Source organism: Sprattus sprattus, assembly GCF_963457725.1.
Source record: "Sprattus sprattus genome assembly, chromosome: 9".
Lineage (NCBI taxonomy): Eukaryota > Metazoa > Chordata > Actinopteri > Clupeiformes > Clupeidae > Sprattus > Sprattus sprattus.
In genome coordinates this window covers 8,287,171-8,311,729 of record NC_137928.1, presented here as the reverse complement: position 1 = coordinate 8,311,729, position 24,559 = coordinate 8,287,171, and the positions used below count along the sequence as shown (strand labels likewise).

Genomic DNA, 24,559 nt, shown 5'->3' with positions numbered 1-24,559 from the left:
TGTGTGTGTGTGTGGTGAGACACAAGGTTTTCTAAGGACATCTTACATGTCTTCCCAGTGAACCCTGTAGAAATAATAAATGAGTGCTCCTGCTCCTCCATACATTCACACATGACGACTTCAGCATGACCAGTCTTTCTTATGCCCACAAATGCCAGGTTAGCCAGGGCATTTAATCCAAGACTCATAGATGGGTTTTCAATTATATGAATTGCTGGTTGTTTCACATTGATATACTACAGTTGCAAGTGCTTTCCTAGCACATTAGTTAGTCTGCAGAACACGTTCTTCCCATGTGAAAACTCACGAGGAACCGCGTTTGTCTCATTGGCCAGGCAGAAGCACTGAGAGTCCCAGAGATAAGCAGGATTGGTATTTGAAAGAAAAACAGTTGCCTTGTTTGTTTGGGGTTAAGTGTGCTTCGTGTTCAGTGCTTCTGCGACTTAGTGCAGAAGAGATGAGTGAACACAAACCAGCCAGGGTCGCTGTCACTCAAAAGGTTAAATATTTAGATGTTTTGGCCAAGAGTGTGTGTGTGTGTGTGTGTATGTGTGTGTCGGTCAAATTTCTGAGCTTGACATATGGTTGTGTGTGTGTTTGTGAGAGAGAGAGTTACAGGGAGAGCTCAAACATGATTGTTAGACACAGTGTATCCCTTCTTGACAAGTTCAGTCCAAGTCTAAATGTCATGGGATATTCCTCTTGGGTAGACACATTGATTAATAAACGGGATGATTTTCATCCATTAAGGTCTTGTTTTACTAGTGTAGTAATCCGTTTTTGGTTGGTGTGGAGGAATAGTTGGTAGGAATGTAAGTGGTCAAGTTTCCCAATAATGACACATATTTAACCTAATAAACCAAATTGTTTCAGCTGTAGGCGTTTCCACCTGCATTCTTTCTCCTTCTGTCCATTTTAACCTCCTCCTTGTAACTCTCTCACTCTAACTGTTCTTTCTTTCTCTCTCTCTCTTTCTCTCTCTGTCTCTTTCTCTCTCTCTTTGTCTCCCTCCTTCCCCCTCACCTCTCCTCGGGGAGGCTTCTTCCCTACATGGGAATGGAGTGTGCGGTAGCATTAGTAAACAGTATGCGAGGAAATGCCAGGGAATTACTGTACACTACTCGAGGAATTCAGAGATGGGGGAGGGAGGGGGGCTCAGGTCTTAAAAGAACATGCTTACTCTCACCCTAGTTCATGTTGTACCTCTCAGCTTCCGTGTATGTTAATGTGTGTGTGTTTGTTTGTGTACACACATCAGCACACCACTGATGTATTTATTGTTGAGTGAGTCTTGCTTTGCCCCTAAAAAGGTGATGTAGGCTCCTGTTTTTTTTGCATTGAATGTACCAGTAACCTCAAGAAAATGAGTATGATAACTCTAAGTTATGCTTTTGTATTGAACGACAAAAGCTGAACTGCTAGGACAGGTTGAATTTGAGAGCCGATTTAGTTAATAAACAAAATGCAAATATCCTCAAGCTACAAGCTACAGCTACTAGGCTGATGATAATTGCTCTCTAGGCAAATGTTTGCCATGAATAATATGTAAATATTGTGATTTAAATAATTACCTGTGGTCTCTTCACAACCCAACAGTCACAGCGGCAGACCTGAAGCAGTCGGGCATGAAAACCTTGGAGCATGTGTCTGTGACCATGGCGATAGCCCACCCTCGCCGCGGCACCGTGGAGATCGTGCTGCTCTGCCCGAGTGGGATGTCCTCCCTCATCGGGGCCCGCCGAGCCCTGGATCCGTGAGTGCCATGTTTACTCTCCCCATCTGCTGCCATGTTTACAGAAATGCTAGACCAGGCCCTCTCCACAAAGTGGCACAGACTATCTGACTTGTACTGCTTCCAACGCTTGTACTCGTACTGTTTCCATTCTTGGTGCAGGACAACTCTGGCCAATATATGGAGTAAATACAATTGAGGTGTTCAGTTGAACATTCTACAGAGGTTGTATCCTATGTTTCTTCCACTGATAGGGCACAAATACCATACTGATAGTAAAATAAAACAATGAATTGACTTCAACAGGCTAATAACTAACTCAACTCAACTCAACTATAAAATATTATGATACATTATATGCTTTTTCTGTAAACTTCATGTATTACATTTGTTAATTGAGCTTGTAATGTGCCCCAACTTTTATTTTGAATGCCCCTCTTATAGTAACATCCGTTTTAAAGTAGGTACAGTCTGCGATTCTAATCCAGTACACTTGTTGTCAAAATCAGCTAATTTCTCCTCACGGTCCTCTTACTGTGCGTTCAGAAAAACCCTAGTGTTTGTTTGTGCAAGGTCCTGGCTCTGTAAATAGGAGACAAACATAGTGTCTCAGACCGAGCCATAGACCATTCCAGCCAATCACCATGAATGGAGGGGTGTGATACCAAACACCTTTAAAGCGGTGTGCTCTTGAAAAGGAATGGAGTAGTAGCAGGGTAACAGGCTCCCTGCCCTCAGCGCTAGGCAACGCTTACAACAGCTAGGATGTAATCCTGTTTATATTAAACAGGCCTGGTACTGAGCAGGATTGTGCTCACAGACGTCTTGCAAGGCCAGCAGCAATAACAGCTTTAGAGAACAAGAAAATCCAGGATTACGTCAAATTTGTCAGCGGTCAAATCCAAATTAGTGATGCAGGGATGAAGATTATGGTTTTTGTTTGTTTAGAATTCTCAGAGGATTAAAAGTGTGTCTACAAACATTTTAGCATTAAAGCTATTTGTGCTAACACTTGAGTTGAATGCAGCGCCACTGACAACTGCTCTCCATATAGGGGGATTATTTGTTTATCAACAATGGGGATGCGCGCGCAACTAGGCTGCAGAAAGAGCTGTCCCTTTAAACGGTTTTTGACAGGTTGTCATGGTTATTCTCTCTGTGGTTATCTTGTTGAGATGTTAACTATATCAAATAATCCCTCTATAGCCATGTTGTCAGCGTACTACAACAGTTTATAGAGAAAGCCTGTTTGTGTCTTAATCCTGAGGCGGTGTGTCTCTTGCCTATCCACAGCGATTCCTCTGGCTACATGGACTGGACCTTCTCCACTGTGCGCTGCTGGGGGGAGAGAGCCGAGGGCCAGTACACCCTGCAGATCACTGACCACAGTATGACCACTCTCTCAACCGAGCATCAATAATAATAATAATAATTCATTTTATTTGTAGAGCACTCTTCATTCCAGCAGAATCTCAGAGTGCTAAAAACAGCTCTCAGCAAAAGCACAGTTTAATACAATTAAAACTTTAAATAAAAACGTTTTTTAAAAAGTAGGAAATGCCTTTCTAAATAAAAAGGTTTTTATGCCAGTCATCAACACACAATACCTCACCACTAGCCTAGCTCATCTTTGGGCTTCAGTTGTAAAACTTTCATAGTTCTGGCCATGATGGATGCTGTGTCCTGCTATCAGAGATGTTAATGCACATACAGTACCAGTCAAAAGTTTGGACACACCTTCTCATTTTTTGAGGAGTTTTTTTATTTACTTTTATTATTTTCTGCGTGGTAGATAACACTTTTCTTGTTTAGTACATCATTCCATATGTGTTTGTTCGTAGTTTAAATGTCTTCAGTGTTAATCTACAATGTAGAAAATAATAAATGTTAAGAAAAAACCTCTCAAAGAAATTTAAGATGTGTCCACATTTTTGACTGGTACTATATCTATAACATGGATAAAAAAACAGAAGACAGACAGAACTCAGAAGACGACAAACTGAGCCTTTTTTTGTGTAATCGGGGCTCAAATGATTGTGTGACTTGTGTGATTCTTTTCCATCACAGGAGAGCCGAGCTTGTCGCTGGGCACCCTGAACCACTGGAAGCTCACGCTCTACGGCTCCTCCATGTCCTTCCAGGAGGTGAAGGATAGGCAGAGGTGAGGAGAATATGTGCGACATAGAACATGAGGTCTGAGAATATGTACGACATAGAACATGAGGTCTGAGAATATGTACGACATAGAACATGAGGTCTGAGAATATGTACGACATAGAACATGAGGTCTGAGAATATGTACGACATAGAACATGAGGTCTGAGAATATGTACGACATACAACATGAGGTCTGAGAATATGTACGACATACAACATGTGGTCTGAAAACTTCTCCGACATAGAACATTTGGTCTGAGAATATGTGTGACATAAAACATAATGTATGAGTATAAGTGATACATAGAACATCTGTTATGAGAACTTCTCCTATATAGAACATGTGGTCTGAGAACTTCTCCTATATAGAACATCTGTTATGAGAACTTCTCCTATATAGAACATGTGGTCTGAGAACTTCTCCTATATAGAACATCTGTTATGAGAACTTCTCCTATATAGAACATGTGGTCTGAGAACTTCTCCTGTATAGAACATGAGGTCTGAGAACATGTGCGACATAAAACATGTGGTCTGAGTATAAGTGATACATAGAACATCTGTTATGAGAACTTCTGCTACATAAAACATGTGGTCTGAGAATATGTATGACGTAGAGCATGTGGCCTGGTTGGTCCTCAGTGAGATATAGCAGAATGACTGGCATCATCACAGACTTGGCTGTTTGTTTGTTTGTTTGTTCCTGGACAGGCTTGTCGTGGAGGCCATGGGTGGACAGTACCTGAACAACAACTTCTCCCTGCCTTGCCCGCCTGGCCTGGACATCGCCCCCGAAAAGGTGAACCCCCTCACCTCCAACAGCCTAAAGGTAAGGAATGCTTACCTCACTATGCTATGTTTTTGATTAATTTATGCCACGTATCTCATGGCAAAGGTTGAGTGTGACCCCAAATAAGAGTGAATAACTTACATAGGCTGGTGATTATTTAAATACTGATGGTAATGATGGCTATTAGGAGTATTATCAACAAGAGATCTTTACTATTGCTAAACATTCCTCTATGCCAGACACTTTTGTATGTTTATTACAGTAACAGCTGCTGTGGTGTTGTGTTTCTCCTTCTTGGCCTCTTGCACTCAGAGTAATTTTTTGTGTAATTCACAATGATGGCACCAGTGAAACATGCCTCTCTCTCTCTCTCTCTCTCTCTCTCTCTCTCTCTCTCTCTCTCTCTCTCTCTCTCTCTCTCTCTCTCTCTCTCTCTCTCTCTCTCTCTCTCTCCTCTTGCAGTCTCTGCTGCTGCTGGGCTGCTTCGCTCTCTTCTGGTCGCTGTACTACACGCTGGAGGTGGCCCTGGCCCACCTGGACCTGCGGGAGCTGTGGAGGGGCCGGCGGGGCCGCGCCCAGGACGGCTTCCAGGCCGTGCGGCTGGAGGAGGGCCCCGAGATGGAGCTGCAACTGCAGCAGCAGCGCGTGGCCAACACCGTCACCAAGGCGCCTCTCAGCGCGACCGACTCGGCCACGTAACACCCCAGGCCACCTCCGTTTACCGGACCCCCTCTCCCCCCCCCCCCCCAACCATCACCCAGCAGCCCACAGATCACTCCCTCCAGTCCAGTGAGTGCAGTTTGTCTCTCTGCTGCATTGACTGAGGGGAAGCCAACGCTTTCAGCAGCATAGAGAGTTGCTGCTGTATTGTGCTGGAGGCAAAAAAAGAAACAATAGGATTTTGGGCATTGGACCCGAACACCTTTTGGGGGTGTTACTGGGTCTTTGTGGGTGGTTACTGGGTCTTTTGGGGGTACTGATGAACTGGGGGGTGCCAGTCAATACCCAGTGCCATCCCATGAGCAGGGTTGCTACGGGCAGACGTGGTGGTTGTGTGACGTATAACGATGCCCTCCTTCAGGGTCGTCATGGATGGTACTATACTAATTCAGGGTCGTCATGGATGGTACTAGACTAATTCAGGGTCGGCATGGATGGTACTAGACTAATTCAGGGTCGGCATGGATGGTACTAGACTAATTCAGGGTCGGCATGGATGGTACTAGACTAATCCTCCGTCACACCGTGGAAGAATTGTGCAGTCGGACCTCAAGGTTGGCCAAGATCCAAATGACCTAATGGACTCAAACAAGGAGTTGCCCCCTGCCTTTGCCAACTGCTGAAGTGCACTATGGTTGCTTCTAAATGCTGCATATATATATATACACACACAAATAGTGTGGGCGTGAGTGTGTGTGTGAGCGAGAGTATGTGTGTTGGGGGGTGGAGAGACCTAGGGAGAAGGTTGTGTTTGTGTGTGTGTGTGTGAGTGTGTGTGTGTGTGAGTGTGTGAGTGTGTGAGTGTGTGAGTGAGTGAGTGAGTGAGAAAAATGAACTGTAAAAAAAATTAAGATTGTGTCTTACAGAGTGCTATATTTTTATTAAATTATCTACTTTTTGCCATATCGATCAGTACTGATGTTCAGGGGTTTAGAAAGAATTGTGTAAAAATGAACAAAGATACCCACGTTCAAACTAACGGGAGCTGTGTCTGCTGTGCAGCTGTATTGGAACATTTCTCAAGATTTCTATCAAACTGATTTTCACAGAGGTGAACCTGAACATGGACTTACGACCCAAAGACTGAGTTTAACACAGCTGGTCTGATTGAAATCAATAAAGATGACTTGACTGTAAAATGTGTTAAAGTGTTGTTATTGTTTTGTTTCCTGGGGTTCGTTTCTGTTTGTTTGGGTTCACATCTGTCTTGTGTTGATCTGATGGGACACACCATCTGCCTTCGATTGCATCAGTAGGCACAAATGAAATTACCATAAGGGCATCATATGAAAGAAGTGTGTGTAGCTATGACTAGCTACAACTAATTATATTGGATAATGTATGACACTGTAGAACTTAAAAGTGGAAAACCCCTTGTTTTACCCCAACAGGAAGTCTGACACAAACGGGACATTTTAAAGTTTACCATTTAATTAGATGAGACAAGGTAAAAAAAAACACAAGGCTGTTTCAGGGTTGATGACAAGGCAGCCAAATAAGGCATCCACATTAAGGCATTGAGATCCAATAGTCCACTTTCATGATTTAGACCTCAGTTACTCATTTGACTTGTGAAGAAATGTATTCAGCATACTGAAATCTAGGCTTTTTTTTTTTTTTTAAAGCATGCGTATCCCTTTAAATCTTTTGACGACCTTTTGTCATTGGGCCCAAATGTGGGAACTTATCAAACTTCATTCAAATTACATTACATATAGGATGCAATTTAAATATTAAAAAACATAGAGCAAGCACTGTGAAGAATAATCCACTGATAATCCATTGCCTGAGCTTGCAGTGTAAAATAAGTGAGAAACAGCCAATGTATGAGTTGGTTAGATGTATCTATTTTTCCAAATTTGGTATGCTATTACTGTGTGTGTGTGTGTGTGTGTGTGTGTAGAACTTGGTATGATGGGCACATGGCCGCACTCAAGACTACTGTAATTCCTTAAGTGATGTATCATAAGGAAAACTTGCACTGGTCCTATCTGCATATCTGGAGGGACTCTGGGAAGATGAATGGGATGCAGTGCTTGTCCCAGCGTCTGAGAGGCGAGGGGTGGGGCGGAGGGGGGGGGCAGGGACAGAACGGCGTTAGGCTGGTCAGGGTTGGTCAGGGTTGGTCACAGCGGTCACCCGTTTAGCTCATGATTTGCCTGGGTCGTCCGTACCCAGTCCCCCCAGACTGGGATGCTCCCTTGTTGGAGCCCATCTGCAGGCCGATGATGCTTTTCCCCTCCTTCATCTGGTCCTCAGAGAAGTCTCTACGGTTCTCCTGAGCTTTCCTGTGGAGGTTGCACAAAGCAGCACTGTAACATTCTGATGAAATGGACTGAAAGGAACCTGTCACAGGCTTTGGCTTAAACACCAGATGTAAATAACTGCATATAATTGAGGCAGCTACCAACTATCGCTACCACACATTTCTCATTTAGCTGTTCAGATTGCTGGACCACTGAGATGCCAGCAGTATCACTGAAGTCTATTTTATGAGACATGACGTAGACTGGCTAGCATGTTGTATAGTTTGATGGCTACATCCTAAAAGGTTTACTTACTTGAAGAAATAGTCGGGATTGCCCTGGAACAAGCCATCTTCCTTGGTAACTGCGACACTACCTACGGCCATCAGTGTTCTTTGCACTGAAGCAAGGTCCTTTGCTGTAACCATATGTGAAACAATGACAAAATGTTCTCACCAAGGCCATTTGATTTAAATTCCTTTCATTCAAAAGAAAAACAAGTGTGAGTTCTATCCAATTGCAGTTTTTCAATCAGACTGCCAATTACATTTGTACATTTTCGAAATAAATGTTAAAAGGTCTGTTCAATTTAGCTTTTCTTGCCTTCCCAAAGGTCCACAGTCTGGAAGATGTCAGTTTTCGAAACACCGTAGCGCTCTGCAGCATTGAGGAACTGTGAGATCTGCTCCATCTGTTTGAAGGCCATGTCTGAGTGCGCGATCTTCTTAATGGGTTTTTTTTCGGATGCATACAGGCTGTTAATGAGCTCACTCAGAACCTGAGAAACAGTGGAGACAAGTGAGTTCAGGAACCATAAATCACTGAATGAACACAAGCTCATAAATGGGGACTGGGAACTAAAGCCAGAGGTCACAGAGTCTGGGTGATTCAAGCGCTTTCCCATGCTCCCCACGTCTGGTCATCGTATCACTTGGCTGCCGTTCTGGTCGCCAATACAAACTCTCCCAACTTGGTTGCTAGACTAATAAATAAGGGGCGTTGTCAGGGAGATAATCTCATATGGGTTCTTTCTGTGGGTTGTCATGGTGAGTTGGTGAGCAAGATTCAACATTCATGCTGGGCGATTTATTTTTAGGGATCACTCACACATCCGTCCTTGAGCCAAGCCTGGAAACCCATTTTACCGGCCTCGGGCTGGCTGGCCCCACACTGGGCCACGATCCACTGGACCAGACGCTCCTCCAGCTCAGGGTCGTACTTCTTGTCGATCTTCCCCTGGACCTCACGGCTCATGCCGTAGGATGGACCCTTGTTGGCCATGCCTGCTGTCTGCCATAGAGAGTGATGAAGAAAACACAGTTAAATCAGAGAAAGGGTGAAGACTGACCATCCCAGAGCCTTACAGGGGTGCGTGCTCATGGTCTTCCCTTTCGTCTTTATCCTAATTGGTGGATAAGAAAACAACAAATTTTGGACTAGAATGTGAGGCTTCTTGCAAACATCTACAGGGCGGTTCTAAGTTGAATGCAATTTTTGTTGCTGTTGTTGTTGTTCATTTGTGATGAGCCAGATTGTTGAGGCATAACCCCTCAGAGTATTACATTGTCATTTATCCTGTCCTGGAATCCTGTGTGGTAGTCCACCACAGCTTAATGAACTTTTCTGATGGTGTTGCAATAACCATCGAACACACAGCGTGTGTGTGTGTGTGTTTGTGAGTGTGCGTGCGTGTGTGTGAGAGAGTTTGTGTGTGTGTGTGAGAGAGTTTGTGTGTGTGTGTGTGTGTGTGTGTGTGTGTGTGTGTGTGTGTGTGTGTGTGAGTGCGTGCGTGTGTGTGTGTGTGTGGCTTTACGTTTCTCAGTTCCCCTGCTATCACAATAACCATGTAAAAAGATAGAACCCAGTATGTGCATACTAGTGCCCTTATCTTCCCTTGACTGCTGGGACCAGTCAGTGAAACTACATCTCTGAACATTGTATAGGTTTACCCTTATTGGATCCTCTTCACCTGAAAAAAGGTATGTTAGCTTTGCGTAAAGCCACCACTGTGAGAATACAGCCAGACTTATATAACGCAGAGAGAAGCAGGCAAGTATGGACAGATGCTGCATTATGCACCTATATGTTCAGTATCAAACATATGATTCACACACCCCTACCTTCACATACACACAGATATATATACACATCCACACATCACAGGTGATATGCAGGTGAAAGGCGTGTCTTTGCATATTGGAGCTTTGTTGAAGGCATCATCTTCACCCACCACAACAAAAAGCTGTCTCCAAATGCACACCAGTTGAGCCCGTTCCCATGTGGGAAATCTAAATGTTTGTGTGACAAATTATCCAATCATCTGGGCTTAGCTGATGTGCATTGGGAGATCTCAAGGCTGCGAATACTTGAGCATGATTTGACACAGTTTTTTTTTTTTTTTTTACATTTCAGCCTAAATCTCAGAACACACACATGGGAAACTTAACACTGAAGCACGATCTTACAGTACATAGAATTATGTATACAATTCACACACATAAACAGCCATCATTATGAAAACAAAAACAACAGCTGCAGTTTCCAGACACAGCCAACAGCGAAGCTCAAACCAATACAGCCTTTAGCCAGTTCACCTGTTGTGCCATCTTGATGTCAGGATACCACGGCTCTCTGGGCCTGGAGGTTAAAGGTCAAAATTTACCAGTCAAGCCCTAAGAGTCTGCATGTCACCTCTCGGGGAAGGCTTACTGGGTAGCATGAGTTCCTGGAGCTATTAAGGGCAGAAGTACTCCACTTTTGTGCTTACCTTAGTTCTGTTTTACAAAAACCTAATGCAACCCAATAGTCAGCCCTTTAATGAATGCTTGTTTCTTTAACTTAATGAGGAACCACGTCCTAACGTCATACAATAAGTAGCTGCTATCTCATTTTGCTGGAATATATGGTTTATTTCTTAAACTTAATAAGGAATTCCAGTTTCACATAAGAGGCGCTTACTAACTGTAAAAGCCCTATCTCCTTCAGGGTCATTGCTAACAGGATGTCAGATAATGCCCCTCTCTTCCTCTGATGTCACTTCTTCCTGTTGCTTCCTCCAAGTCTGATCAACCGATCTGAACTTACACCATCCCTCCGTCCTCCCCTCTGTGTGAACACAGGGTCAGCTGTGGTGTACGGTGCTATGATAGAGAGTTGGTGTGCCTGTATGACATCCCTGGGTAACAGCATGAGTTGCCTCCAGTCATCGGTGTAAAACTCTTGCATGCATGGAAGTCTTGTTAGATCCTTACTGGTATCTTGACAAAAGTCAGTCACTGTAGTTTAAAAGATATTTAGGGGTATTTAAAACTTTCTGAGTTGTTGGACATCGCCCAGGTTAATGGGGTACTGTTTCAAACACCTCTCTTCAGATGCTGGATAAATTCAAGCATATTGTAATAATTTGTCTAAAGAAGTGTGTGCGTACTTGAGTGTGTGTGTGTGTCCATGAGAACACGTGTGTGTGCCCTTAGTATCCATGACCTAATCTAAGTCCCATGCTAATTTAATTGGTGTGTTATTTTTTTCTTATTTCCATGGCTACAGACAGAGTTGTTGCCAGCTGGCTAGACTGCAGACGAGAAAAAGTCCTCTGGAGACCTGATCGATGAACTGTGTCTGCCGCTGTGATGTAATAATGTGGGCTGTGGCGTGTCAACTCATTGGAATGCAGGAAACTTTATCTCCTTTGGGTTTCGGCCCTCGCCTACTGTTGCCCCTGTGGCTACTGCTTCCAATGCTGCCACCCAGTGCACCTGGTCCTGTAAGAACTGCAGTCTCAAGAAAGGAGGATAAGTGTGTTTCGGTATTTTTCATAGTGCACAAAGCTACCTAGCCCACTGACAGGTGTGCTCTCTCTTGAATGGTTAGTTCATCTAAAGATATTGGTGTCAGATAGGCTCCTGCTTTGTCGGAAGTTTGATTGCTAATTTAAATGTTTCAAAGAAGTGTCTCCAGCACACCTGATAAGCTCCCATATATGTAGAGTTTATAGCAGTCATTTCCATACATGATGATAAGAATGGTCTATATCAAAGGCAACACGGTTTGTCTCTCACCAAGAGTAAATGTAGCCTGTGACTAACATCAAGCGATAATTTGCCGACCAGAACTCGAAAGAAACTAGTAGTAGACATAGAACATTTTAGAGTACACTCTGTACCCAAATATCAGGGCTGCTTGAGAAACTTTGAACTCAAAAGGTTTAATTGTAAAAACTGTAGTAGGCAAGCAAATACAAATAAAAAACAGATGACTTGAAGAAGTCCGGTGGGCTAAAGGCCATCAATTCAAATGGCTTGACTGATTGTTTCACTGCCTGACATCACATCCCTAAGAAGCTGTTTGGTAATCTAACGCAATTTACTTTACCTTTAAATGACTATATCAATGAAGTCAGCCTTATACTCCAGACAGAACACAGAATCAAAATTCAGAGGCTTTTTAAAGTAAAAAGTAAATGAATTTGCCATCCACATCAGTTTTCATTGCATCTTCATAATCCATGATGAACCACACTGGATGAGAAAGAGAGTAATACTCACTGTCTGAAAGGATTAAAACAAAGACTCTTTCCTCTTCAAGTCCTGGAGGCGCTGGAGGGCTATGTTTATAAGTGCGACTGTGCGTGCTTCCAAAAGTGTGTGTGTGTTTTATGTGTGGCTGAATCCTCCTCTAGAGAAGTGCCGGTTGAAAAGAGGGTGAGCTGAAATGACTTCACCACCAAACCAAAACGGAGGGAGGGAGGGAGGGAGGGAGGGAGGGAGAGGACCAAAAGAAAGAAAGGAAACCATAGCCTTAAAAGGATATGGTCCTTCTGTGCAAGCCTTCCTCTCTCAATTGCTCTCTCCTTCTCTCTCTCACCATCTCTCACTTTGGTCTTTTTCTTTTTTTCTTCTCCTCACTGGTGAAAAAAAATGGATCCTTATTTGGGTCTAAGGAGTGAGAGGAGTGAGAGGCTTTGGTTTGGTCTGAGTGATGAATTTTCCAAATATTTCACCACAGCACTGCATCCCTAGCCAAGATGGAGGGCAAGAGAGGGGGAGCTGCATTCTCAGGTTAGACAGGTAGGGAGAACAACAATGACAGACAGACAGACAGACAGACAGACAGACACACAGACAGACAGACAGACAGACAGACAGATATAGATAGATAGATAGATAGATAGATAGATAGATAGATAGATAGATAGATAGATAGATAGATAGATAGATAGAGGGGGAAAAAGGCACATTTGAAAATGATAATGCTTCTACAGCACTTTTCATTAAATAGAATCTGTGGTAAAAGATGAGAAAGTTAGGATGACATCTATGTAAGTACAATGGGGTGTGTGTGTGTATATGTTTGGAATTCAAAGAGTTATTGCAATTCAAAAACAACCATAGGTCAGAGAGAACAGTAGTAGAAGTGAGAGATGTCCTGGGAGGCTAGGTGGAGAGTGCAGAGGTGACTAACCAAAGACACTTCCTCTTCGCTGCTGCAAGCCCTTTTATGTCCATGATGCTCCACTTTTTTTGTGTGTGCGTGCGCATGTGTGTGTACACATACTCTACTGACAGCCAATTCCCCACTCATTACATTCAGTCCAGACCGCTATTAGTGAGTGCAAGACAATTTACGTCATTTACCAATTCCACAGCCGTGAATCCATCACTCCCGTCACTATTCCATCCCCACAGACCCCCACCCGTCCTGCTAACAACATTGTTTCCAACATTATATCATTCATTCTGTTCCTGTCAAATCACATTAACAGGATGCCTTGATTTTGTTCTATCCACCTTAACAGATAACCCAACGCACAGTTTGTTATAATCTGTGGGCATATGTATGAATGTAGATAAAGGCAGAATAAGGGTCCTCCTGTCTGGTTTCTCTCTCATCAATTAAAGCTGTTTCTTTAAATGACAGGTGACACAGAGATGGCTTACTAGCATAAGCATTATTAAAGGTCCATTCCAGTGCAGTTAAATTAAAACGTCAGCTTGGTGAGTGGACATGTGACCTGTCTAGTATGTGCGTTATCTCATACGTCAGCACATGTTTAACAAAACCTCTATACCCCCAGACCTTTTTGCTTACATCTTGCGTATTTGGTTTACAATAACTTAGAATACCCTTGGCGGATCTGTTTAGATTATATAACGAGACAAATCACCACCATCTACAGTGATGTAATGCAAAACTCCTACCACTTACAAGAAATCAAAAATCAAAAGCCAAACATAGGCTTTTACATTAGGCTATACATTTAGACTATATTTCTCTAAATCATTGAATTCATTCACAACTTAAAAGCTAAAATACCAAGTGCACAACCTGAGAAACTGAGACATTTGATAGAAGTGTGACCACATAATAAATAGACAATTTAGGCAACATAATAATATATAATACTGAAGTTATGGCAAGTACAGATACACAACAATTAGGTGGGCCCGGCCCAGGCTATCTGTTAATTATACAAACAAGTAGCCTACAAATCAATTAGAATGTAGGTCTGGTTGTTAGTTGTCTTGGTTATAAGTCACATTGGTTAGGAGCTGTTAATACTTTACCAGTAATTAATGACTATTCCTATGTATGGTTCAGGTTTAGGTTGATAAGTCTGTCTGAGCCAGAGTAGAGGGCAGCCTATCCTCTGAGCAACAATTTTTGAGTTATTCTCAGTAGATGGCGGTAACGTCCCATGAAGTGAACAGCACACATGTGCACAACAACACGAAGAAGAAGATAAGCGCGCCAGTCTGAAGTCTGAAGATAAGAGTAGGTGGTCTGTTATGGTTGCGCTCGCATTACTAATGCATGTGATGCATATTGTCCTTGTCTTGAGTGACAGTAGAGGCCTATATGCAGTTGTGCATTTAGCCAGTTGTATTGAATGGTCAACGTGAAAGTATTCCGTTAGCTAAGATAGCTTATGTTTTGCCAATGTTTGGCAGCTGTGTAGTTGGTAACAAGAAATGTAGAAGCAGCACGTGGCGGTTCCATAATTAATTTAGTTTCGGTAAATCTAATCACAGTATGTACATTTACTGTTACGCGTTAGGGACTCACCAAAGATGCAGATAGTATAGGCTTACTTTGTCTCATCTGGCGTAGAACACAGTACATATGCTGTTACATTGGATTGCTGTCTAATGTTACAGACCGTTTATTCATGTAAACATCTCCTTTCTCTCCAGGTAATCTCCTCCGCTGAATACTGGTCTCGATCTGTGTTACCTTCTTGTTAAACTGAGAATGCCTTCAAATGTGGAAATAAAAGCAGCCGTGCGGAATTTGCAGCATCTGATGCGCCGAGCAGGAGAGTTGAGTGGGTCAGGTGGAACCATTATTCGACAACAGGACACGTTTTTCACCGCGCAGACAGGTCGTCTCAAATTGAGAAACTTTATGGTGAGACTTAACAATTTTCTCCATGCAATACCTTTTATCCTTCTAGTCATCCCCCAAAAGTCTGCACTGTTTAAGTTGTATTGTTTTGTTATAGGATGGAAAAGGACAGCTCATATTCTACGAGAGACCTGATATGGATGGTCCAAAGCTTTCCAACTACTCCATCTCTCCCACTTCTGACCCCGAGGGACTTACTGTAAGCGACATAAGGCTGTTTCTCCCCCCACAGCATTTGAATCAAAATCAAATTGTATTGTGAGGATGTCAACTGAAAATTACTTTTAGATATCTGAGACGTATTCATGTCCATGTAATATTTGTTCTCGTTGACATATTTACTCATGTGGATTTCTGTTTTACACAGAAAGTGCTAACAGATTCCTTAGGAATGGTGGGCCAGGTGACGAAAGAACGCCATCTCTTCATGGTGGGGCAGACCAGGGTGCATGTGGACACAGTCGAGGGCCTGGGCAACTTCATGGAGTTGGAGGTTTGTAAGCCATGTCCCTGAACTCATGCGGCAACAACACTTGTTTTACTAACTAGAGCTGTGTGTGATTTAGTAGAATAAATGTACCTCAGTGCCACAAAGACAATTTCCATGCCAGATTAGTATTTAATATCTGTGTTTTATTTACATCCGTTTAAAAAAAAAAAATGTCTTTGGATGGTAAAATGACAGTGTATAAGAGTAAATAGTACTCTTATTTCAGTGTTTGACTTCTTTTGGTTGTCATGATGTCCCTGTACGTGTGCAGGTGGTGATGAAGGAAGGCCAGAGCACTGAGGAGGGCGTCTCCATCGCTAACAAACTAATGGAGGAGCTGGGGGTGAAGAGCGAGGACCTGATTGAGGGGGCATATATGGACCTCCTGTTGGCAAAGCTGAAAACCCAGAATGGGCACAAATGAAACACGCCTAACATGTCTGAGTTTGAGCTAAGACAAGTTGTGATGAGGAGAGTAATGCAAAAAGTCATCACTAGGCTTAGAAGCTAAAATGATTTGTTCCTCAATCCACCCTTTCCATCTCAAGTTGTGATGAGGAAAGGTGGATACAAATGTTGGTAGCATTCCAAATGTTAAAACAAACATCGTATTTTCTGTTCTTGAAGATGTGAATTGACACATATTGTTTGTAAGGATCACTTTAGGCTAGGAACAACATGCCTGGTCAAAGATTTGGAGTTTTTCCTATCTTGGAAACTGTTTGTACGTTTTGTATTCCTTAACACTTAAAGTGTGGTCCAAGACCCATCACTATAAATCAATACGATTCATTCTTGTATTACTAATATTACTTAAGTCAATAAATACAAGTAATTAATACGTAATGTGATGCATTTTTATTAATGTTTTAGCATTTAGCAATAGATCAGTCCAATAGAAAAACATGACATTTACAAATTAAACATAGAGAAGGACGCACACACAGAAACACAGGTACACACACACAGATAAACAATGGTGATCTTGCGTGTAACAAAAGGATAAACTATAATCGACTAATACAAGGTTTCCAGTCACCTGGTTGTCTTCTCTAAACAATTTCAAAAATGTTTTGTCTTACATCGTCACAGCAAGTTTTTGCCTTAGCATTAAAGTTGGCCACCATTGTCTTAATCTGTTTTAGATCGGCTTCATCTTGCAGCAAGGTCTCCTTGTGTATCCGGTCAAGTCTTTTTGCCTGGTCACCGATGTTTTTCTGCAGAAAACCACAAGCATTGATATACATTATCACCTTACACTACTACAAGACTGCTTCCATGTCAACTAATGAGAACAGTATTGTGGGAATTGATGTTTTTCTGCAGATTACGACAAGCATTGATATACAATTATACATCACCTTACACTACTACAAGACTGCTTCCATGTCAACTGATGAGAACAGTATTGTAGGGAATTTGAAAACCTACTTCAATAATGGTCAAGTGGTTAACTGCTGCACTCAAGACGGTGGTCAGATTATTGACGGTAGTGCGTCTCTCCTCTTTAGTCTCTTGCAGAACAAGATGGTACCTGAGAGAGGGATTGAAAAAAAAAAAAAAGACTTTCAGTGAAGACATGTTATTCTGAAGACATGCAGTGAGGTGTGTAGACTGAGGGTCTGTATACTGACTGTTGCTGCGTTGCTTTGAGCTGCTCCATAGCCTCGTCATGCCCACCCAACACCTTCTTCTCTAAAAGCTTCTTGTGATTTTCAGCTGAATCTACCTCTGCTGCCCATCTTTCTTCCTCGCCAGCCATGTCCTACACACACACACACACACACACACACACACACACACACACACACACACACACACACACACACACACACACACACACACACACACAGACACCGAACACAGACACATACACACCATGAAGACCTTGAAAAAAGTTGTCCATCATTGTAGTGTTGTGTGGGAAAAGGATGACAGTACTTGCCTGCAGATCATGCTCCAGCTGCTCATCCAGCTTCCTGATCTGTTCCTTCAGCTGCTTCACGTCATTGGTTTTGTCCACTATGTTTGAGTTCACCTACAAGCCAAAAGAGCAGTGAGACCAGTTCTGGAACGACCCCTCTCCATCTGTAACCTTGGACTGTCACATACCTGCTCCATTGACTCCACCAGACTCAGTTTCTTATTGGACAGCTTGTTAAACTCCTCCTCTACATCTGTTATCATGTTTCTAAGGGGGTTCTGATGAGCAAAGGAGAATTCACAGAAGTTACACACCAACATACAAATCATAGCCGAGAACAGAAACCACTGCCTTGCACTCTGTACCTGTATCTGCGCTTTGTACTCAGTCATGGCCGCAGTGCCGTATTCACAAAAGCTTTTGATCTCAAAGTCGTGTCCGCAGGCGTTGGCAGCCGAATGGGGAATGAGCTTAAGTTTACGGGCAAGCTTGTGGTATTCGGCCATCTCTTTACCAGCCTGTGGATTAAGAACAAAAATCAGACCATCCTTAAAAATGTGTTGTATCCAAAAATATGCAACATTCAAAAACAAATTAAATTAGGTAGTGGGTAGGTAGGTAGGTAAAAAAAAAAAAAAAAAAATGTAAACCCCAATCACCAAATCAAGTAGCAGAGAAGACTTATTAGAAGACTATGAAAGAACAAGAAACTATTACTAAGAAATGGCCATCATGCTGTGAAATACCAGCTCTGCTCAGTCGCAACAGAAACTTATAGTTGGCAAGTCAGCAGATCAAACGATGTAGATAGATAAGTAAATAAATAAATAGGTTGTGAGGTTTAAGTCACTTTAAAAAGTGGCAACCAGGCATGAGCGTTTAGTTGCCAAATCAGGTTGCAGTAAATAGTTGCCATCATAATCTGCAATCATTTTGAGTTGTGAGTGTGTGTGTGTGTGTGTGATTGAACCGTCTATTGTATTAAGACTAATTGGTTTAAAACACAATGTAACAATTTGCCACTTTCTGAAGAATGTTTTTATAAGCCACTACCTTCGGTGTGATCTTCAAATTGATTATGATTGTCATGTGAAGGACAGATAAACAACCGCTACGTTTCTCCCACTACGCACCCAGGCTATGTACTACGTAGTTCTTTGGTACGCCACCGAACACGGGAAGGCTTTGCCAACTACATTGCCAAAAAAGACCAGTTATGTTAGCAAGTTAAACCTTCTGTCAGGCTAAAGTTACCTTGTTGTTTGTGAAAGAAAGCTATAAGCGCATAGACTGACTGAAGATACAACTTCATCCAATATACAGCAAAAACAAGAGTTAGGACAGTTTTTTTCAGTTTTGAATCAAACAGTGGCATATGTTTTTACAATAGCCTACTAATATTATGTGTGAAATGCAGTGTAGTAGGTCTTAGAATTTGTTCAGAGATCACTGAGAAATGTGTTTTATTTTATTAATGAAGATCAAAAAAAATAGAGTGAAAATGAAATGGTTGACACTTTCCTAAATTAGTTTGCCAAGGGAAACCTGGGCAACTGTTAATGTGGAGCTCTGAAGTCAGGCCCAATTTGATTGAGTAAATTGGGTTACGGCAAACCAACATCACTTTAAGGATGGCCTCAGCAGAAACACCATTTCAACCAGACTGCTGCACAGCAGCACTGAACAGCACAAGTTTCCCTTTAGCACCCAACTGATTCTAGTGTGGTTCCAAACACTGTGTGGAGGAAAAGAAATTAATTAAAAGGACCTCAGAAACTATTTTAATAGATATCTCCTCACCCCCTCCTTGGCCTTGGCCTCGGCGATCTCCTCGGCCCACAGTTGCTGCTGCGTCTCCTCGAGGCTGCGACTCAAGCTGTCCAGGGTTTGCTGGAGCTCGTTGCGCTCCCGGTTGATCCGCTCGATGTCAGCCGGCGTGAACTTCTGGTTCTCCAGGATGTTCTGGAGTCGGGACTGTTCCGGCTTCAGGCTGTCCCGCTGCAGAGCTGTGAGAGGGTGTAGAGGAGAGTTGACTCACTCAGGTAGACTGACATGGCACTTTTTAGATGCGTCCGGCATCTCTATAAGAGGGTATGTCTGTCCGTCTGTCGGTCGGTCTGTCTGAAACGCATTCTTTCAATTGTAATTCCATCCTGTGTCCACAAGGTGGCAGAGTTGAGTTGACGCATCTTGTTGTCCGCTCGGACTTGTTTACCAATTAGCTTCTTTAAACTGTGCCTCTGTACCGAGGCCTTATGCTGGCAACATGGCTTCAAAAGAAACTGCAGGTAGTGAAAAAGGATGGATATATAATTGACTATTACTTAATGTTCCTATGACGATGAGTGAACTCACTTTGAGCCTCAAGTTCTTCAGCCAGAGTGACAGCCTTGTGGTCCTGGTTTGTTTTAAAGGCTTCCAGGTTGTCAAGGTAACCACGAAGCTTCTGCAGGTCAGTCTGCATGGTGAGTTTCTGCGTGCGTTTGTTCATGAGCGGGTCCTAGTACACAACAAAGACAAACCAACAATGTTGAGCTCCAATTCCCAAACGAATGCTGTACTTATTTATAAAGAAAAAGAACAAAGCAGGCATTTCACAAATCCAGTGTCCTCATCTGACCTTGTGACTCTCCTTCTCCAGCCTCTCCACCTCTTCAGCCAGGGCCTGGTACCTCTGGCACTCAGATTCAAGGTGTTCTTCATCCACATTGTAAAGCTTTTCTGCACGCATAATCAAAGAAAGAAAAGAGTGAAATAAATATATAGAAGCTCTGAATTAAGGGTAAAGCACAGATCTGCTTCTGAGAAACACTTAAAAATTAACCATAACCAAATCATGACATGAACCAAGTCCCCCAATGCTTTATTGTACCAAGACCATCCTTTGGTCACTGCTTTGTTAAATAAGCCAGGCAAAACAAAGTGCTTACTCAGTTTGTGAAGGTAATCTGCGTCCTCCTCCTCAAACGTGTCCGCTCCCGCCATGAACTTGTTGTAGGTCTCACAGGTGTAGTCCAAGAAGAGCTAAGCACAAAGGATGGCTACGTCAGACAATCCACTTCCAGGTAAATACAAAACAGTGCAGGTCAAGGAAGGGGAAAGCTCTGTGTACCTTGTTGTAGTCGGATCCTTCCTCCACCTCTCTGCTGCCGTCTGCGAAATCTGAGAAGATCAGGTCCTGCTCTTTCAAGCCACTGTAGAGCTAAAGACATATAGAGCAAAAACTATTTCAATGGTCTAGTTCAGTGGTTCTCACACGTTTCACCGTGAGTACCACCTCAGAAAATATTTGGCTTTCAAAGTACCACCATTGTAACTACCATTGACCTTCGGTAGCATGCCACATGATAGGAACTAAGTGTTATTACCTCACTGTAATACCTGATCAGGAGAATGAGCATGGCTCAAATAAATAACAAATTTAAATTATAGGGATCTAGTTGTTTTTGGAAACGATTTCAATGGTCTAGTAGTTAAAACAGAGTGGGGTGGGATTCACTGACCATGTACAGCACAGAATGGTAACTAAAAGAACTTGTTAAATCCTTAAATACTGTCCAGCAGTTCAAAATACCGAAATATGAACCCTCACCAAACGTTGAAAAAGAGGAAAACCTGCCGGTCCAGTGCTACTGATCATCAGTTAGTCAGTGGGCTTAACCCTCTGAGTCCATAAGTGCTACTGATCATCAGTTAGTCAGTGGGCTTAACCCTAAGAGTCCATAAGTGCTACTGATCATCAGTTAGTCAGTGGGCTTAACCCTCTGAGTCCATAAGTGCTACTGGTCATCAGTTAGTCAGTGGGCTTAACCCTAAGAGTACATAAGTGCTACTGATCATCAGTTAGTCAGTGGGCTTAACCCTCAGAGTCCATAAGTGCTATTTATCATCAGTTAGTCAGTGGGCTAACCCTAAGAGTACATAAGTGCTACTGATCATCAGTTAGTCAGTGGGCTTAACCCTCAGAGTCCATAAGTGCTATTTATCATCAGTTAGTCAGTGGGCTAACCCTAAGAGTCCATAAGTGCTATTTATCATCAGTTAGTCAGTGGGCTTACCCTCACAGAGTCCATAAGCCAGACGAGCGACCCCAGGACCTGAGGCCATGTATGCGGTGCCCCCACAGAGTACATGGAGCTTTTGGAGATTGCAAATGGATACCTACACAGGGAAAACATAAAACATTATATATATATAAGCTTTTTAATTCCAAACCATTCCATTTGATTCAGTAAGGAGAATGTATATCATTCATTTGAAACTAGCAGGTAGAGAGGGGCCCTTACAAACAGGAAAGAGCAGTAGACTGACTACAACACAAGGTAGGTGAAGCCATTAACAAAAATAAATACCCAAAGTCTCTCAAGAATCTCGGTACTTCTTCTTCAACTTTAACAGTGGGAAGCTGGAAAGTGGGGTCTTGCAGACTCATCAAATGCTCAAAAATCTTCAGGAACTCCTTTGTGGAGGGTGACTGGAGTGACTTCACAGTGATGGTGCCAGGAAATGCATTGTCTGACAGAAACTGCAACAGAAAAAGAGGCAAATCCACTGAATATGATCATACAAGAATGCCCAATAATGTACTTCAAGGTCACTTTGAATGTAATTACACTATGAACTGGTGTTACTTAATAACATGTTCTATGAAAATGATAAATCGTTTCTCACCAAAGTCTTTCAATCATTTAAAGGGCAAAAATGCCATAAGAAAAAATAAATGAAAAATTATAATAAATAAACACATCCACTCAGTGAAAAGTAGTCATAGTGAGTAATTATAGTAATTTGTTACTAATGAAAATGTTGCTTGATTTATCGATGGCTACAATACATTACGACATTGAACATAATTGTCCCAATAATATCTACAGGTTTCCTTGCATTATTGGCCAACATTGTTTACCACAGTTTACCACTTCAAGTCAATAATTTCCATTTGTGCAAACGTAAATGTGTAAATAGTAGATGGCAATCAACCTGTCCTTATTATGTTCAAGAGCAGTAATATACGGTATGTGTTTACATTATTGGCAATTACAATGTTTCAGGTGAATGACATGGGAGATTTCGCTGAAAATGAACACACCTCACAGAGCTGTTTGATGCATTGCTGAATATAAGCCTTATCATGTGAGGGGCGGGGATCTTTGATCTTCTCAGAACCTCCATAGGCCCCATATAAGCTATTCCGTTGGCTTCCTGTGGTTCCAGTTCCACTGAGGAGAAAAGGCATAGTTAATGACTGATGTTTGGCAAACACATAAGTACTTTTATTCATATGCCAGTGACTGCCAGTAGCACTGAGCGCTCAACACACTGCAACTGAAGAAAACACAAGCACATTGACCAAAACACAAGCAAATTAAGAAAACATCTTCAATTTGACAAGAGACAGCATCTTACTGAAATGCCCTGCATTTACACCAAACCACAACAGAAGCGTATCCAGAGGACACTTAAAGGTGATGAATACGTTTGGACGTTTGGTTACTTTCAGAAGACATAGTAAGGGACAACCAAGATAAACAACTGGTAGGTTTTTCTGACATGACAAATAAAATTAAATCTATGACTTGTTTTTTGTGTTTGTTATCAGGTTGCATAAGTAAACATAGCAGGCCATACTTGAAGTTACTACCCTCATTGGAGGATACTAACACACGATGTTGTCATAATTAGCAACTGGCAAACACTGTCCAAACTGGCCATGTCTGACACTCACCCTCCGAAAAAGCTTGTTCTTCGTTCTGATGTTCCAGACTGTGCTTTTGATAAGCTTAATTTGCCAAATAGGTCTTTGCTGTGAAAGAAAATAAGACCTTAGCGTCAGCTCGTGTTAAATTACCTAAAGATCCAAACATGCAAGTCCCGCTACAAACAAAACTTCCTTTACCTCTGAGGCGTGGCGCTGACCATACTCATTCTATTCCCTACCACTCGTTGTGGGGCCTCCGAAAACCTGCTGCGTCGGCTCATCTTGGCACTTTGAATAGATGCCTAAAGCTTTAATAAGGCAACATAAAATGAGGAATAAATCAGCACTTAAAATTTCCATTGCTAAAAAGACACAAGATATTTAATTGGCAGCAGGCAGCCTGACATACTTAACGTTATATTTAAAGCAGCACTACGTAGATCTGTTCCAAAACTAGTGAGCTAACTACCTAAAAGGCATGCAAAAACCTTGCAATCACCACCAACAGCCCAGTTAACAGTGATAGAAGCTATTCAACACACTAACTGGTGTCTTTTGGCAGTGTAGCTGGCAATGTCATGCTGTGAAAGCTTTTCATCCTTTTTTGCAGGGTATTCCAGCCCTGTAAACAGAACTACATAGGGCGTATCCTGGATGGCTAGTGGGAAAGACAGAGGTGTTTATCTGTCCTTCACATGACCATATGCTATCAAAATAATTTGAAGATGGTACCTAAACTAGTTGCCTATAAAACTATACCTCAAAAAGTGTAAAATTGTTGCATAGTGTTACTTTTATAAAGGCTCACAGCCAAACCTAGAATTCCTGCTAGCTACCGCGACTCTACCATTAATCCCAATCAGTAAACAACACAGACGATTCTCACACAAATATGTTGACATTCTAAAATGTTAATTATCTTCCCATTCTACTTTCATTGTAAACTTAAAGTAAATACAACTTGACGAAGTTTATTAAACATTCAGTAACGTTACCAGGCAGATGAAAAATACTTGAACTTCTGTTGTTTGCCTAACGTCAGATACAAATTCAAAAATGTCCGCCAAAAACTGAAACTCTGCCGGAACTGGATTGAGGTTTAACCTCGTCAGGAAAACAGCGCCACCTTCTGTGGTGGAGTATAAGGAGATCGGAGGTCCTCCACTCCTATGCATCGACATTATACAGCCGCGGAAAAAATTAAGAGACCACTTCAAAATTATCAGTTTCTCTGGTTTTACTTTTTATTGGTATGTGTTAAAGTAAAATGTACATTTTAGTTTTATTCTATAACCTACTGGCAACATTCCTACCAAATTTCAAATAAAAATATTGTCATTTAGATCATTTATTTGCAGAAAAATGACAATTGGTCAAAATAGCAAAAAAGATGCAGTGTCT

The 24,559-nt window shown here is 42.1% G+C and overlaps 4 protein-coding genes across 4 annotated transcripts in view; 2 read left to right on the top strand and 2 right to left on the bottom strand.

Moving 5' to 3' along the window:
• The window catches only part of pcsk7 (proprotein convertase subtilisin/kexin type 7), a 20,641-nt gene extending 14,159 nt beyond the window's left edge, over nucleotides 1-6,482 (top strand). Inside the window, exons 12-16 of the mRNA XM_080844683.1 lie at nucleotides 1,597-1,753; nucleotides 3,026-3,120; nucleotides 3,800-3,893; nucleotides 4,601-4,718; nucleotides 5,142-6,482. Coding sequence (XP_080700809.1) covers nucleotides 1,597-1,753; nucleotides 3,026-3,120; nucleotides 3,800-3,893; nucleotides 4,601-4,718; nucleotides 5,142-5,378 — 701 coding nt within the window. The 3' untranslated portion in view covers nucleotides 5,379-6,482. The remainder of the gene's footprint in view (nucleotides 1-1,596; nucleotides 1,754-3,025; nucleotides 3,121-3,799; nucleotides 3,894-4,600; nucleotides 4,719-5,141) is intronic.
• Nucleotides 6,483-6,812: 330 nt separating this feature from the next.
• On the bottom strand, nucleotides 6,813-12,327 carry tagln (transgelin). Its single transcript, XM_080845386.1, has 5 exons — nucleotides 12,190-12,327; nucleotides 8,753-8,935; nucleotides 8,249-8,423; nucleotides 7,961-8,063; nucleotides 6,813-7,687 (listed from the first exon to the last, which is right to left on the bottom strand). The coding sequence occupies exons 2-5, from the start codon at nucleotides 8,924-8,926 to the stop codon at nucleotides 7,543-7,545; spliced, it is 597 nt and encodes a 198-aa protein (XP_080701512.1). The 5' UTR covers nucleotides 8,927-8,935; nucleotides 12,190-12,327; the 3' UTR covers nucleotides 6,813-7,542.
• A 2,529-nt stretch (nucleotides 12,328-14,856) lies between these two features.
• Nucleotides 14,857-16,198, top strand: LOC308370456 (uncharacterized protein). The gene is made up of 4 exons (XM_080845105.1): nucleotides 14,857-15,049; nucleotides 15,144-15,245; nucleotides 15,414-15,539; nucleotides 15,808-16,198. The coding sequence occupies exons 1-4, from the start codon at nucleotides 14,894-14,896 to the stop codon at nucleotides 15,958-15,960; spliced, it is 537 nt and encodes a 178-aa protein (XP_080701231.1). The 5' UTR covers nucleotides 14,857-14,893; the 3' UTR covers nucleotides 15,961-16,198.
• Nucleotides 16,199-16,588: 390 nt separating this feature from the next.
• Nucleotides 16,589-24,191, bottom strand: ndc80 (NDC80 kinetochore complex component; the record flags this gene model as incomplete). The annotated part of the gene is made up of 17 exons (XM_080844586.1): nucleotides 24,154-24,191; nucleotides 23,357-23,466; nucleotides 23,186-23,263; nucleotides 22,550-22,679; nucleotides 21,813-21,985; nucleotides 21,519-21,621; nucleotides 20,573-20,662; nucleotides 20,391-20,484; nucleotides 20,081-20,181; nucleotides 19,816-19,960; nucleotides 19,261-19,466; nucleotides 17,826-17,978; nucleotides 17,649-17,738; nucleotides 17,482-17,574; nucleotides 17,171-17,301; nucleotides 16,968-17,070; nucleotides 16,589-16,753 (listed from the first exon to the last, which is right to left on the bottom strand). Exons 2-17 carry the CDS (start codon nucleotides 23,437-23,439, stop codon nucleotides 16,589-16,591), a joined length of 1,938 nt encoding a protein of 645 aa, XP_080700712.1. The 5' UTR covers nucleotides 23,440-23,466; nucleotides 24,154-24,191.
• Nucleotides 24,192-24,559: the final 368 nt, after the last annotated feature.